The sequence below is a fragment of the Vanessa cardui genome, chromosome 18 (assembly GCF_905220365.1).
Source record: "Vanessa cardui chromosome 18, ilVanCard2.1, whole genome shotgun sequence".
NCBI classification, from domain to species: Eukaryota; Metazoa; Arthropoda; class Insecta; order Lepidoptera; family Nymphalidae; genus Vanessa; species Vanessa cardui.
The window spans coordinates 8461463-8477178 of record NC_061140.1 but is presented as its reverse complement, the minus strand read 5'-3'; the positions used below and the strand labels follow the sequence as shown (position 1 = coordinate 8477178).

Here is a 15716-nt window from a genome sequence, read left to right as displayed (position 1 = left end):
TAGTGATCATGAAAGAATTCCAATTCTTAATAAAAAATAAAATTATAATTTTTGTGTAAACTTTCATTTCCAGTATTATATATTATAAGTCTCGGTAATAAGATCTTCGACTGTTAAACTTACTTATATACTAATAATGAAATGCCTAACAAATTTATATTGGGATGTTTGAGGTCGTTTAATAACCATCTATTTTTGTGTTTAAAATTTTAAAGTTAATCAGAATTATATTAACATGAAGAGATTTATTAATAACTATGTGCATTTGAGTTTATTTTATTACGTTAAAACCAAATACAAAAGCATGCATGCATGTAAGATTGATTTTAGTGTGAGTTTCATGTGCTACTTTTAAAGCACCCAAAGAAGTTTCATTTAAGCACTTTCACAAGCACTTTATTCATAAGTTGACATCATCAATGATCCTTAGTTTGTTATGATTCTAGAATAAATTAATACCTAAGCTAAGCAAAATTTGTACAACGTCTCCATAATATATCGCCAAGGTTGCCATCACCAATTTTTTTATACTATTTAGAGTCTAATTTGTCTTGAATTTTTAAATGCTATTTCGGAACGAATATTTCTTAGACCTCTGAGAGGTAATATAATGCCACAACTTTGACATGTTATGTGGTGCAATAAGTAAACTCACATTTACTATAACTAGAACAAATTTTAACAATTATTTAACCATAACTAAATCCTACGTAAATGTTAAAACTATAAATTTATTATTTCTTCTATAATCTTGCACAAAATCGTTTTCGTGATTTATTTATTAATCACGCCGAAAAAGAATCAAGTAATGAGTTGGAACTTGAAACATATAGTAATAGAATTTTTGGGACAAACCGTTTTAGTAATAACTTTGCCATTGTGGAAATGAAACTGGCTGATAAAAGTCAAACAAACAAACAAAAATACCACTTCAAAAATGATGTTTAACTCAAAAATATAATAAATAGATAAGTTACTACCAGTATTAGTTAACGTAAACAAAAATTCAGAATGTCTTTAAGCAGCAATTAAGATATTTATTAATTTTTATTATGAAATAGAGTTATTTATATACATATATATTTTAAAATATTTCATCATTCCAAATATTTTATATAAATAAACACTGAATAATTGTATTGATGTGAAGAACACAATAAAACTAAGATATTTTTAATGCTTTTTATTTCTTGTTACATAATAATGGTACCACCATTGACCTACCAAACCATATATAAGGAAATAACATAAATTTTAACATCTATTTCTAATTTAAAAAAAAAAACGTGATTATGACAGGCGAAAAATCAAAAATATAAGGTATATTTATATACTAAGTTTTTCACTATGTGAAAGTTAAATTAATAAACTGGGCATGAAAATCGTAATCACAGTGTTACCAGAATTTCGAATGATTAGAAAAAGCACCAAGTAATTTTTACAATAAAAACAAAAAATATCAAATTTTATTATATATTAAATTAAATATATATATTTAAATAATAAATTAATAATATTATATATGTATATTTATATTTAAATATAATATGTATATATATATTTAAATAATAAATTAATAATATTATATATATGTAAATTTGTAATTATTATAAATTAAATAATATATAACAAATTACACCTGGATATAGTTTTGATGTATTTATACAAACTGACATAACTGTTAAAAATGTTTACCTTAATACTTTAAGATATATGTTTTTTTTTTCGTTTGGAATGAAAGTTGAAAGCAGATGACAGTCAAAATAAAAAAATACAATCTATTAAAAGACTGCACATTAGGTAAGTACATATTTACATTTGGAATGCAAATTTTTTTTTCTTTCCTAAAGCATGTAAAGTTTCAAAAAATATTTCTTTGCATTATTATATTATCTATCACACTATTAAACCTTGAAGGTTATATATAAATATGTTTGATACTTAAATTATGTATAATACAATTTTATTGGCACTGCCTTTTAAATAAACATCAAACAGTTGAACATAAAATAAGCTAAAATAATTAAATAAAAATCCGTAGTCATTATACAAAGGTTTATCTGTCTGTATTTCTAACCTAAAACCCATTTTATACAATTAAAAAAAAATAGTTACAAATATTTTCAATCCAGTGCTCTAGACCAATATTCTAAAATAAAAGAAATGCAATTATCTAGTCTGCATAGCGTAGGAAATTGGAAGATTTTATATTTATAAAAATAAATTTTAGCGAGTTATGAATCTGATTTTCTTTCACTGCTTCTGTCTCGAAGTTATCTCTCCTTTTTCGACTTGTAAATATTTAAAGCTAGATGATATATAAACAGCTAGAACTATGTTGCATTTATTATTACTCTGGAACCACAAGAACTTGATACACCTCTCCCCTTATCTTACCATTTATTCATTTTTAACCTGTAAACAAAAGAATAAATACATAAAATAATTTTCTATTGTATTTTTAATATATATAAAATAATAAACATCAATCAATCTCTAGAAACCTACACACCAAATTCAATTTAGAATTACAATTATTTATACAAAAAAGCATTAAACAGTATCTATAAGCAACTAGTTGGTGTCATAAAAAATAGCTTATTTCCTTCTTTGTCTTAAAGCTAATTTGGTTCAATGGTTTAGCTATAAATAATCAGCAGGCATATGTACAGAGTTATTTTTGTCTTTATAATGTTAGATAGATTTGTTCATTTAAATGACTAAGTTATAAATTACTTGCTATGTGTAGCGTGTCCTCATTGAGACTGCATCTTGTAACGATATACAAGCACGCTGGCCACCCCCACCAGTAGGCTTAGGAGCAATGAGCCCCACATTAACATCTGCAGAGGATATATTAAGAATATTACACCTCTCCGACTTCAATAGACCTCCATAGTTTTAAGTAGTTTGGTTTAAATCATTAAAATATTGTTGGATGTAACAAATGTTCGATAAAACAAAATTAGTAACGAAACGCGTTTAAATGTCAAGTATTAAATATTTTTAGTGTTTTTTAAAGAGTATTTGTTGTGACTAGCAATTTTTATATACTTCTATTACATTATTAATTGATTGGATATTCTATACATTGTGTATACATACAATATCCCATTATTTAGTTCACTAACACAATTATTTCTATACATTGTGTATGCATAGAATATCCAATCATATTAAATGGATATGGATAGCAATGAAAGAGTAAGCTAAAGAGATTGGTTAGAAATTATGTCCCATACAAGAATAATATTTAGATTAGATGTAGATTACATCAATATAATATAACTAAAGTATAATTTAATTTTTTGTAGTGTATCTTAATAATGAAGCAACAGTCTTTACAATAGAATTTGGAGATACGCTTCAATTTAAAAAGTAAATGACGAGCTGAATAATATGTGACGGAGATTGATTGGGAAAGTCAAGATAACCTCAATTTTAATTCGTGTGACAAATAACTTCATTGTAGTAAAAATATATTTATGTGGGGAAAGTCTGCATATTACTTATTGTGAATTAGCTTTAAAAAAAAATTAAAAAAACAAATACATCGATAAATTACATTACTGTAAAATTGTTTCTGTTTTTTTTTTTTATTTTATTTACAACATATAAAAAGTCATATTATTTCTACTATAGATAGATAGATAAATTACTATAAAATTACTAAATTACATCACTGTAAAATTGTTTCTGTTTTTTTTTTTTATTTTATTTACAACATATAAAAAGTCATATTATTTCTACTATAGATAGATAGATAAATTACTATAAAATTACTAAATTACATTACTGTAAAATTGTTTCTGTTTTTTTTTTTTTAAATTTACAAAATACAAAAAAAAAACATTATTTTAATTTGGTCGCAATCCACACCCCAATAAAACCTGTCACTAGTGTATTAGGAATACTTGCGTACACTGCGGTCACGTGCGCCGCGTACCGCCCGTACCTTGGCCGTGCCGGGCTTGCTGTCCGGCGCCGGCTCGCCCGTGCCCAGCATGCGGCGCGCCAGGCGGCGCTCGAGCGAGCGGTCGCGCGCGCGCTGACGCTCGCAGCTTGCCAGCTCGCTGCGCACTGCGCCGTCGGAGGGCGCCGCCCGGGCCGCCGCGCGGGCCGCCTCCAGCGCCTCCCCCCCGCGCCCCACCGCGCTCAGTATGCGCGACTTGCGGTACAGCGCCTTCGCGTTCGTCGGCTGGCACGTCAGCACTCGCGTCACCGCCTGCACGGTTCCGTTTACAATTCAATCGGGTATACTCAGGTATAGTACGACATTCGTCACGGTAAGCGTAATAAAAAAAAAAAAAAAAAAAATTGTATATATATACAATGGTATAGTACGACACAACTTTTACAATCGGTTTACTTTTACAATTATCGGTTTTACGACACAATTCGTAAAACCGATCACATCCGAATTGAGTACGCTATCCCAAATTATCAATAGCGACGAATAGCGTCGAATGGCGCGATAGGGAGCTATTTTTATTGGTTGTGTAAATCGGCAGTAATCGGTTTTATTTTCATTCCATTGCATTTTCCGTCGCTACATCTAATTTGTGTCTTACTGTGGTGACGACAGGTCGTATGGTCGTAACCGGTATCATTAAAAAATTAATAGGCTATTTGATTGGTTTTTAAAATCCATTTTATATTATTTAGTAGAGCTTAAGGAACCGAGTAAAAGTTTATTTTTTCATTTCTAGTACATATTTGCCGAAAACTATCATATTAAAAATTCCATATTTAAATAACACGCGAAAACGCTACTTGGACAATATGGCGCTGCAATGGGGTCGGTGACGTCACTATGCTGTACTTTAATCTGTGGTACATATAGTAGAAAAGCAAGGTTTACAAGAAAGTGACTTCATCATAAGCCCGGCCAATCAGGAGCGTTTTGTATCACGTGACATACGTTTGCAAAAAATGCATTTTTATTTATTGATTTTTGAATAAATTAAGTATTATTTTCAAATTTCGTTAGTGAATAACCATTTTTAAACTCATAATATACACTGTTTACAATAATTCACAATTTATTTTTCGCATTGTCAAATAGCCTATTGTAAGTTACTATATATAAGATGGACCTTACTTGCAATGCTGCGTCATAGGCTCCCGCCTTCAGTTGCGCGGCTGCCATATTGTTATAAACTCGAAGTCTTTCCTCCAACAGTGCGTGGAGCGAATCCGAAGTGGGGGCCATATCCCCAGAGGGCGTGGGGTCGGTGATCCCACCCTCGCTCTCATCGAGCACATCAAGAGCCCGCCGATATAACTGCACAGCAAGCTGAGCCTCGCCACGACCGTACCACCAATTACCTCGACAACGACGCCGTGTGCTAAAATTGCATATACAATGTTATATTGATTAATTATGAATCCCTATATATGTATACAAAATTACTTGAGACAATAAAGCGTAAGCTATGAGTATTATCAACTCATGTGATGAACAAAAGTCTATAAGCTTTTTAAATAGATATTTTTATAATTTTTATCAATAATTTAGTTCACTAATGCAGTTATTTCAGAGTAAAAAAAAATTTTGCAATAAAAAGATAATAACAAAATATGTATATTTTAACTTTATTAACTTTAAATTAAATTATCAAACAAATTTATAAGCTTCCTATTATCAAACAAAATTATAAATCTTAGTTATAGAATATAAACAATCATTTGAAACAAGGAAGTTGATAAAAATTCAACCTTGGCATCATTTTTACTTTTAAAATATTTGTCTATTACAGATATGTCATCAAAACATTTTTTTTTTTAAATTCTAGGCTGTATGACCTTAGTCAACTGTCAACTTTTTACTACACCGTGAAAATTGATCAGTTTAAAAAAGTGATGTCTTATTATTTTTCAAAAAAGTACAAGTACGGCTGATTTGTTTCTAATTTATTGCCAATACAACATTTTCATTTATATTTATTTACAGATATGCTTTATCACATACCCAATTTCCATCCTTTCTGCAATAGGTAATGTTTCGTGGTCCGGTTCCTCAGTCCAGTCATGTAATTCTAGGCGAGCTTCAAGCCATGTGTCAGCATCAATCGGTGTACCTTCATATTTGGGTCCGTTCACTTCCCCGACTAATCCCAAACTCTCACCGGGCTTGAGACCTGCCTCTCCGTATGCAAACCTTGGTGCTATTTGAAGAAGACAAATTTCGCCTTTATACATAAGAGTCAGTGCTAAGTCCAATGCTTGAAGGACCTGAAATTACACAGATAAGAAAATTAAATATAGTGAACTAAAGAGCAAATCGCAAACAAAATGGTACATGAATTTCTAAAATTTATAATCAATAAACACCCGAGCCAGGTTTAATAGTACTCCCTCAAAGATGTGTTTATTAATACAAAGTAAATAAAAATGATTTTTTGCCATATTTAATGTTTTTGCCGATTTTGTCTTGTGACCATTTTGACTGTGACCAGAAATTGGTACTAAAATGAATTGTGGACATTTTGATGGAAGCTACTTTACTAATTGCTATATTTATAAAATATCCAGTTACACTTCATATATCATATAAACTATGGTATTTTGTTAATAATAATATAATCTCAAGGAATATTTAAATCATTCATAATTTTCGCCTTCATTCTTGTTAATAAAAAATAAATTTGTCTTGAATATAATTCTTATTTAATCATAAGATTTCCGTAACTATCATCATTTAATTTCTAACATACACTTTAGCTTTAAGGTCAATTAACCATAACAATCACAGACAAGAAATTAAATGAGATAATAATCAGGTAATGATAAGGAATTAATTACCACAATGATAACACAACATCGTCAATGAACTTAATTATTAAAAATTTAAATATGTAATTGACTAAATAAATAATATTAACTTACTTCATTGTCACCCAAATATATCTTAACATGATCCCGTTTCTCTACTAGATCTTGAGTCCCGTCCCGTAATTTAAGTTCATAACTAATTCTGCAGATATCTGTTCTTTGTGGTCTTGAGCCCTCTGATTCATCGCCTGTCTTTAGAATCTAAGAGAAAAACAAACTTGTTTTCTAAATAACTTAAACTCCAGTTGAAACATTTTAAAAATAGAATCATTTTTACCTTCTTTAAAAGTGCCCCTGAGCCTAACACATCCTGCCATTCTTCAACCGGTTTATCACCATGTTTTTCCTTTTCTGCAGCAGCTGCCTCAGCAAGTTTCGCTTCCTCGATCTCATGCGCTGCGGCTGAAGCTAGGTCTTCAAACGAACTACTCTCAGACTTGTCAATCGACGTAGGCTCTCCTCCACTCATCTTCAAGCAATTTTTTTCTGGTGATTTATAGAATATTTAACTACGTAAATAACCAGTTTGCTAATGCATAACTTAAAATTGCGTATATATTAATTATACAACATTTTGTGATAAACCTACCTTTTTATTTTTATAAAAGATGTATTTTTATTTTATACCTTAATACGAAATATAAACAAAGATCATAACACTTGACATTTATACCTAATTTAATTGTATGAAATACGTGTTAAGATGACAATTCAACTTTCTGAATTGATTGACCATTTGTTTGTTGAATGTAATGAAATTTTGCCAAAATGTACAAGAACTATGTATTTTGCACACAGATAAAAAATACAGTTTACATTAACGATAAGACACGAAAAGTCATATGTTTGTGTACCTATTAGAAATAGAATATATAGTATGTAGTCGTTTAAATGACTTGTGGTGCTGAATTATTCTGTTTATTTTCGCAATTGGAAGTACTTTTTTGGACGACTACACTTTTGCACCTCCATCATCAGTTTATGCTTATAAATAACGAAATAAGCGCTAAAAACTGAGATTTCGTTTTACACGAAGTAAATTTACATGTTCACCAAATGATGTCTACTTAATTAAAGAATAGCTATTTATTGAATCGTTATATATAATTCAAATAGATTTTAAGGCAGCTCAAATCCAAAACAAAAATAACTAATAATTATTAAAAGATCCTTATTTATATAATTTTAAAATAATATAAAAATATACTTTAACCATCTGTTATAAGTGAAATGTCATAAGATGACAATGACATTAAACACCCTTCACAAATTGAAATTTACATTTTGTAATTTTAAAAACCAATCGCTTTACTGATACAAATTATTGAAAATGCAGAAATATGAAAAACTCGAAAAAATCGGTGAAGGCACATACGGCACTGTTTTTAAAGCAAAAAATAAAGAAACTCATGAGATAGTGGCACTTAAACGAGTAAGATTGGATGATGACGATGAAGGGGTTCCATCTTCTGCCCTGCGTGAGATATGTCTACTTAAGGAATTAAAGCATAAAAATATTGTCCGTCTGTATGATGTGTTACACAGTGAGAAAAAATTGACTTTAGTCTTTGAACATTGCGACCAAGACTTAAAGAAATATTTCGACAGTCTTAACGGTGAAATCGATTTAGACGTGGTCAAGTCATTTATGTACCAGCTTCTTCGAGGTCTCGCTTTTTGTCACAGTCACAATGTACTTCATCGTGATTTAAAACCACAAAATTTACTAATAAACAAAAATGGTGAATTAAAATTAGCCGATTTTGGCCTTGCAAGAGCATTTGGTATTCCTGTAAAATGTTACTCGGCAGAGGTTGTTACCCTATGGTACAGACCCCCTGATGTTTTATTTGGGGCTAAGTTATATACAACTAGTATTGATATGTGGTCAGCTGGGTGCATTTTTGCTGAACTTGCAAATTCTGGAAGACCTCTGTTTCCTGGTTCTGATGTTGATGATCAACTCAAAAGAATTTTTAAGCTGCTTGGTAGGATACAAGTTTATTAAATTTTTTATTTTAATTATAAAATTAAATATCTTCTTTTATTCTTAAATATTTTAAATATTATGTATCTCTTCAAATTTAACATAAGCTTTTTCTTATAGGTACACCAAATGAAGACACCTGGGCAGGAGTAACACAATTACCAGATTATAAACCACTAGCAGCTTACCAACCTAGCTTGGGTCTTGCGCAAGTAGTACCAAGGCTGCCAGCACGAGGAAGAGATCTCCTGACTCGTCTGCTCACATGCAACCCAGCTTTAAGAATGCCTGCTGACGATGCTATGGCACATGCTTATTTCCATGACCTCAATCCATCGGTCAAGAATGACCGATGTTAACAATCAATACACCCCTACAGGTGTACCTCGGAACTCTTATTTAGTGTTAAGAATCAAGACATTGATGAAGTGCAACAGTGTTGTGAAGAAGACCCATGAATTTTCTAGAAAAATAATGCTTTTGTATTTGTTTGACAGAGATCATACAGTGAAAGTTTACATCATTGAGTATTCGCAAAAAGTATATACAATATGTTTGAATCATCAATGATTAAGCTTATCTGTGCATTTTATTATTACTGATATTATTTAATATAAGTGTAACAAGAATTTATGTAGCAAACATTTTTTAACATATTTAACTGCCAAATTATTTTGCATCTTGCATTTATAATAAGAATTTAATTTATTTGTATATTAGATTGACTAATCGGTAGATGTGATAGTATACATTAGAAAATAGGATATATAACTGGATTATTAGATTGAAATTAGTGTTTTTAGGATTAAAAATTTAAATGATATTCTTTATTTGTTTGCATTGTCTGTTGATTTTAATAGGTTTAATTTGCTAGATGCCTTCATGATGAAATTAAAAATAATCAGGAATTATTTATATCAGGTGGCAACATTTTGTTATTTTTTTTTTAAAGTAATGTTTACATTATTTTTAATAAGGGTAAAGAATTTGTAGCCTATTAACATAGAGCTTGTTGAATTTGAGTTAGTTAGCTTTCTGCATTATATGTCTTAATGTATAAAAAAACAATAATTGATATAATAATAAGGAAATTGCTCTAGTTAATACGATCTCATTGAATTTCTATTGTAAAATAATTTATTAGGGTATATAAATTACTAATAGAAATAAATTTTTCAGGTCTGACTGAATTTAATTATAACTGACTGTATACCATTTTATAGTGAAGTTCATTAAATATTTGAATTAAACAAAAAACTTTATTTTAGTATTTAGTGTGTGCTTGTATTACAAATAAGTTAATATTTAGACAATGTTAGTTCATTTATCCTTAATTTAAAATATTACTTTCTATAACAATTCCATTTCTGCTCTCTTCCTTTTTCTGTGATTCGCTACCATACTAGCTGTTGTAAGGGGGCAGTCGCCTATTTTTAGCCAACTAGAAAGAGCCCTTTCTGTAACAACTGCGGATTTAGTTCTTTCACGCTCGCTTGCTGATAAGGGTTGTACAGAATTTATAGAATCAGTTGATACACTTGCTGATAGTATCATTTTGAATCTTTGTCTATATGTCTGTAAATATAGATTAATATTTTATTAGATTTTTATAAACTGGTAATGATAATATACTATATAAACTCTAAAAAAATTGTTACATGAATATATGTTCAGGCTTGCTTTAGTTATACATACATATTCAAATGTTTTTAAAATTCATGAATTCAGGACTTTTATCCCTTCTTTTACATAAGTAAACAAATAATTTTAGATTGAAAATACATTAATTAAATTAAGGTAACTTACATTTAAAAGTGTCGCTGAAACTTCACTTTTGATATCATGTTTTGCAATATAACACCCCAGTTCATAAAAATGCTGTCCCAATTTATGCATATCAACTGTACATGCATCAGCGTTAAGGATTTCTCTATATGTTTCTTTATATATTTTAGGTAGATCCACACTTACTAACGGCGGTCTTCGTGAATACAACGATTCAGCAAGCCATAAAGGTATTTCTATATTAGTTCCAGCTTTTAGGTCATTTTCAGCAGCAGAAGGATCCAAAAAACCTAAAAGGTATAAAAAAGTAATTGAAATAGAACAACTTGCAAAACTTTACTGAGATGAAAAAAACATTACCCATTTTAGGTAAATCTAGCAAAAATTTACACGGAACTTTTTCATTTGTTACTAAAATATCGGATATTGAAAGGTAATTTGAACTGGACATAATAATATATGGAAGGAATGGAATTTAATAAAAATAACAAAATAAGGTTTTCAGTCTTGACAGTTGACATTGACAATTGGGACCATACAATAAATACCGGCTTTGTCATTTGAAAATTGACAGTAAAGCAGAAGTACCAACTTCTTAATAATAATGAAGTTGCCAAATAGAAAAAAAATTGCTAGTTGACCAATAAAAATTAACTTAGATTCCAAATTCTCAGCTAGTTTTCTGATATCCGTGAACTAAACTATTACAATCAAGCATGTATTGCAGGTTGATTACATAATAATAATAGTCCAATTCAGATACGCTTGTAAAATTGGTTAGAATATTGTCTTTATTGTTTCCATTAAACAAGCCTCATAAATTTTTTTGTGAAGAAATTAACTATTAAAAATAGTTTTACAAAATGTACAAAAAGACAAATAAATGAGGTTGTTTTTTTGTATTTAGTTTACGAAATACATTCTATTTCCGAATAGTGGTAAGATATTCTTAATGAAAAAAAACATTGAATACCTTTTCAGAAATAAATAAAACTCTTAGTAAGAATAAAGATAACAAAACTTTTAATTGAGTACTTAATAATTAATACAACACTTTATTAACAATGCTTATAAACCAATTCAACAAGTTCACTCTTCTTCAATCCAGTTAAAGCTGGTAAATTTTTGATATCCTTATATTTTAATATTTGTTTTAATTGTGGTACTGTATACTCATTGACTTTTTCACTTTGTAGTCTATTACTTAAGAGATCTTCATCAATATTATCAACTTTTTGTTTTTTGGTGCCACTTTGGGCTGATGATGAAGCAGTTCTTTTTATAGATAAGGCCCCAAACGGTCCAAACAGTTCTTCAAACAAATCCTCGTCAATGTCCTGAAACTGATCAGGATTAGCCTTTGTTGTATCAATAAATGGTTCATTATCATCATCCTCCAAAGCAATTGCTTCTATAGCTCTATATTCCAATTCTAATTTGGGATTTATAAACATGTCTGCTTTAAAATCAACTGTTATTTTATTCAAAATATTTGACATTAATGTTTTATGTGCTTTTTCAACAGACGGGCTTGCCTCATTCTCATCATCCTCATTTATATTTAGTTCTCTGACACTTTCAACAAATGGAATAATAACAACATCAAAGCCAATTTCTACATCTAAGTTAAGGGGTCTTGAACAAGGGCTTAAAGCTACGATAAGTGGCTTAGCATTCACTCTTGGTGACAGAACACAAATAGCAACCATGTCCATATCTTTGCAAGCTCTGTGTAAAGCTTTGAAAGCTACTGTCGAACCTTCTATAATACTTTCATTTGGAAATAGAAAGTAACCCATTTTCAAGTACCATTTCTCTTTACATACAATGGTTGCAGGTTTAAAACCTAATAGTTTTAACATAGGTGGACCAAATGGATTGTTTATTAATTTTTTTTCACTGTCAGTGAACTCGATCCTTTCACCTCCAATGTCTTGATAATATAGTAACTCTGATTTCAGTAATGGAATTTGTTTCGGTTGACTATCCTCACCATCCCCTACAGTGACTTTCATGGTTTTTGTCATACTTGTTAGAACTGTATTAGTATCTCTATCTAAATTAACTTTCGTTTTAAAATTTTGCCCGGGCCTCTTCAGCAGTGTGTACAAACCAACTCCAATGTTGAAGCCCTCACCAATTTCGAAATTTAATTTTGCTACAGCTAAATGTCTGTGTGACTCTTGATACATTAGCTTTTCAATCTCTGCAGAATCCCATACAGGTTTTGGTATAACAAAATCTAGCCCTCTATTTGCTATTGTGAAAAGTTTTTCGTAGTATGTATGTACTTGGTACTCATGTTGTGAAACATTTATTATTCTCATATTTATACTTGCATCAACCAAGTCTATCGCTCGGTTAAGAGTTGGCTTTTGATCTACTCCAATAGGTGGGGTATCGAGGCAGGTCAACATGACAACAGTTTTAGAAGACAACTGTTTTTTACAATTGGCAAATGTCTTGCTACAATGCCATAACACATCTGATAGCTTTAATTCTTTAGCTTCTTTATATGAAGTTATATCGCAATTTTTAAGTTTATTATAATCGTCGAGACTTGGAGAAGTTAGGGGAATTATCTCAACAACTGGTTTAGTGTCAAAAGCAGAAGCAGTGGTCTCTTCGGTACCGAATATGCAAACGCTAATGTTTTGACTGCTCGAAGATCGTAAATGTTGTTTTATCAGACGACATGTTGCAACATGTACAGTTGCAAATATATTGTGCTTTGAATTTTCAAACGCATTAATTAAAATAATTGTACCAGGCACACCTCTCCATGATGGTTGATAGTCATTCTCTTCATCGGAATCCATACTATTAATAATATTGTATTTTGGTTCAATTCAAATGTTTCTTAAAGTATTAAACTTTCATAAAATTAGGTTTGTAAACATAAAATGACGGTTATAGTCAATTGACGGAAACGACTGTCAAAATTGACATTTCTTTTTCTATTCTGTTACCTCTTTTTATTTTTAGGCAAAGATGATTCAATTAAAGGTTTATAAAATCCAATCTTGAATTTCACCTAATTGTTATTGGCATTAAATAAACGATGTTTATGAAACTGAGGGAACTATTAATGAAATTCAATAATTTGATAGCTTACAAGTGATTAACATCTACGGACGATTCATCGTAAAAAAGTCATAGTCACATTGATACGTTAAGAATTACAAATTAATTCAGGCACAAAGAAATACAAATATATTCTATAATATAACATATATTTGGAGAAGACAGGAAAAAAAGTAATATTAACAAGTTGTAGTACTGTTACTTGATTGATATCTGTGTGAATAGTGTTGTATCTCATGTTTTAGCATTGATTTTAAATTTACTTTTTGATTGAGATTTCTCCTTTAGTCTCACTTTTTTTGGAATATGGTTCTACCAGTTTAAGTTTTAGAGCTCTGAAAAGTAATTTTTTGGGCACCGAAAATTTCTAAATAATTGATTAGTTGAGTTAAATAAACTCAAAAAATGAAATAATTGTATCTTTTTATATTTTTTTCAGAAAAGTCGATAAATTTTATGAAAATGAAGTGTTTTGTCCTTAAAAAATAAAACAGAATAGCTCGATAGGAAAAACTTGTTCTTTCCTATTGCGTTGTTACTTCTCAACAGAATGATTAACGGGATGCTATTAACAAAATTTGCAACGTTTGCATACTCATTGTTAACCGATTGAATATTAGCAAGAAAAGACTAGTACTGTAAGCGAATCCTATAACCACCCAGCGGAGGGTGTGATTAGCGTGTCAGGGGGCACCGGGCGGGCGAGGCAGGCAGGGCGCGAGGCGCGAGCTTGCGCAGTGCAGCCGGCGTCACGGGCGTGCGCGACCCGTCATTCGTTAGCGGGATCACGTCGCGGTGCCATCTAGTCGTGCCGCCGAGACCGATCTCGAGTGAGCTTGCGACAGCGTAGCGGCGATCAGAGCCGTGTGACGTGGCCCTCGGGCACGACAAATCCGTACCAGTAGCACGCGTGCGCGATCGTGCGCGTGCGCGGCGCTCCCTGCGCGCGACGACGAGCCGCGAGCATGCAAGGAGCACGGCGCTGCCGCGCGTAGCGAGCCAGGCCGTGCGCGCTATCGCCATGGGCTGCGCCTCGTCCGCTGAGGAGCGCGCCGCTCTTGCACGCAGCAAGCAGATCGAGAAGAACCTGAAGGAGGATGGCATCCAGGCCGCCAAGGACATCAAGCTGCTGCTCCTTGGTAATAGGGCTTCCTCTCTCTTTTTCGATGATGCGCGCGCAAGTCCCGCGCCCGCCGGTGCTCTATCGACTGCCCGTCCGTTCTTTCTGATGCCGGCATCCAGAGCATTTGTATTACCGGTCCGCTTGTTGCTTTATGATATTTTTTCCCAATAGGTACCCAATTTGATGAAAAATAGTAACTAAGTATTTGCTCCTTGAAACAAACGCTATAAATTAATAAGTATTTGTCATGGACAATAAAAAATATTTTTTCTTTATTTTAAATATCTATTCATATTAAGTGAAGCACTGAACAAAAGTAGGGACGGTAGTCGGTACATGTTTAGACGAAACGAACTAATGCTTACATACAGCTTTGTGGATATTTATTCTATATAAATAATTAATAATAAGTTTGTTGCATAAATATAAAGTAATCCAGGTATTTGATTAAACTTTATTATAAATATTTATTATAAAATTAATTGATAATGTAGCAAAAGAAAATAGTATAATTTTTATTTTTTTACATAAGACTACCTATTTCCACATTTGCAGACACGATCCAGAAATACTTCTAGAAATTTTATTTTTAAAAATATGTACAAACATAATATTGTTTGTTTGATGTAACTCTCTTATACGGCCTAATCTACTAGTTTAATTATAATAGTAATGTAACTTATTTCCAGACAACGGTCGTCGTTGTCTCAATCACTGGAAACTACCTGTAGGCTATAACTTCTTTGGGGTATTGCCAAGTGATGTCGATTAGGCAGGGCGATAACTTATCGTTATCAATATTACCAACTACATGCTGTAACAGCATCATCTGCCATTTATTTTAAAATGTTTTATATATTATTTTACGTATCAATTATTAACATTAATTCTATTATAGAAACT

At 31.3% G+C, this 15716-nt stretch overlaps 5 protein-coding genes across 6 annotated transcripts in view; 2 read left to right on the top strand and 3 right to left on the bottom strand.

Moving 5' to 3' along the window:
• Positions 1 to 2041: 2041 nt before the first annotated feature.
• On the bottom strand, positions 2042 to 7674 carry LOC124537669 (peptidyl-prolyl cis-trans isomerase FKBP8-like). 2 transcript variants are annotated; one of them, XM_047114583.1, is made up of 8 exons: positions 7424 to 7674; positions 7112 to 7320; positions 6889 to 7035; positions 5972 to 6234; positions 5102 to 5348; positions 3923 to 4225; positions 2737 to 2843; positions 2042 to 2415 (listed from the first exon to the last, which is right to left on the bottom strand). In XM_047114583.1, the coding sequence occupies exons 2-7, from the start codon at positions 7301 to 7303 to the stop codon at positions 2757 to 2759; spliced, it is 1239 nt and encodes a 412-aa protein (XP_046970539.1). In that variant the 5' UTR covers positions 7304 to 7320; positions 7424 to 7674; the 3' UTR covers positions 2042 to 2415; positions 2737 to 2756. The 2 variants fall into 2 exon arrangements, with proteins under 2 accessions (XP_046970539.1, XP_046970540.1); XM_047114584.1 differs by having other exon boundaries at positions 3956 to 4225.
• Positions 7675 to 8080: 406 nt separating this feature from the next.
• Positions 8081 to 9766, top strand: LOC124537671 (cyclin-dependent-like kinase 5). The gene is made up of 2 exons (XM_047114587.1): positions 8081 to 8822; positions 8942 to 9766. Exons 1-2 carry the CDS (start codon positions 8165 to 8167, stop codon positions 9178 to 9180), a joined length of 897 nt encoding a protein of 298 aa, XP_046970543.1. The 5' UTR covers positions 8081 to 8164; the 3' UTR covers positions 9181 to 9766.
• A 300-nt stretch (positions 9767 to 10066) lies between these two features.
• LOC124537672 (DNA replication complex GINS protein PSF3) lies at positions 10067 to 11123 on the bottom strand. Its single transcript, XM_047114588.1, has 3 exons — positions 10967 to 11123; positions 10628 to 10896; positions 10067 to 10396 (listed from the first exon to the last, which is right to left on the bottom strand). Exons 1-3 carry the CDS (start codon positions 11055 to 11057, stop codon positions 10172 to 10174), a joined length of 585 nt encoding a protein of 194 aa, XP_046970544.1. The 5' UTR covers positions 11058 to 11123; the 3' UTR covers positions 10067 to 10171.
• A 483-nt stretch (positions 11124 to 11606) lies between these two features.
• LOC124537667 (X-ray repair cross-complementing protein 6) lies at positions 11607 to 13547 on the bottom strand. Its single transcript, XM_047114580.1, has one exon. The coding sequence runs from the start codon at positions 13423 to 13425 to the stop codon at positions 11665 to 11667; it is 1761 nt and encodes a 586-aa protein (XP_046970536.1). The 5' UTR covers positions 13426 to 13547; the 3' UTR covers positions 11607 to 11664.
• A 915-nt stretch (positions 13548 to 14462) lies between these two features.
• The window catches only part of LOC124537670 (guanine nucleotide-binding protein G(o) subunit alpha), a 48202-nt gene continuing 46948 nt past the window's right edge, over positions 14463 to 15716 (top strand). The window contains exon 1 of the mRNA XM_047114586.1: positions 14463 to 14829. Coding sequence (XP_046970542.1) covers positions 14712 to 14829 — 118 coding nt within the window. The 5' untranslated portion in view covers positions 14463 to 14711. The remainder of the gene's footprint in view (positions 14830 to 15716) is intronic.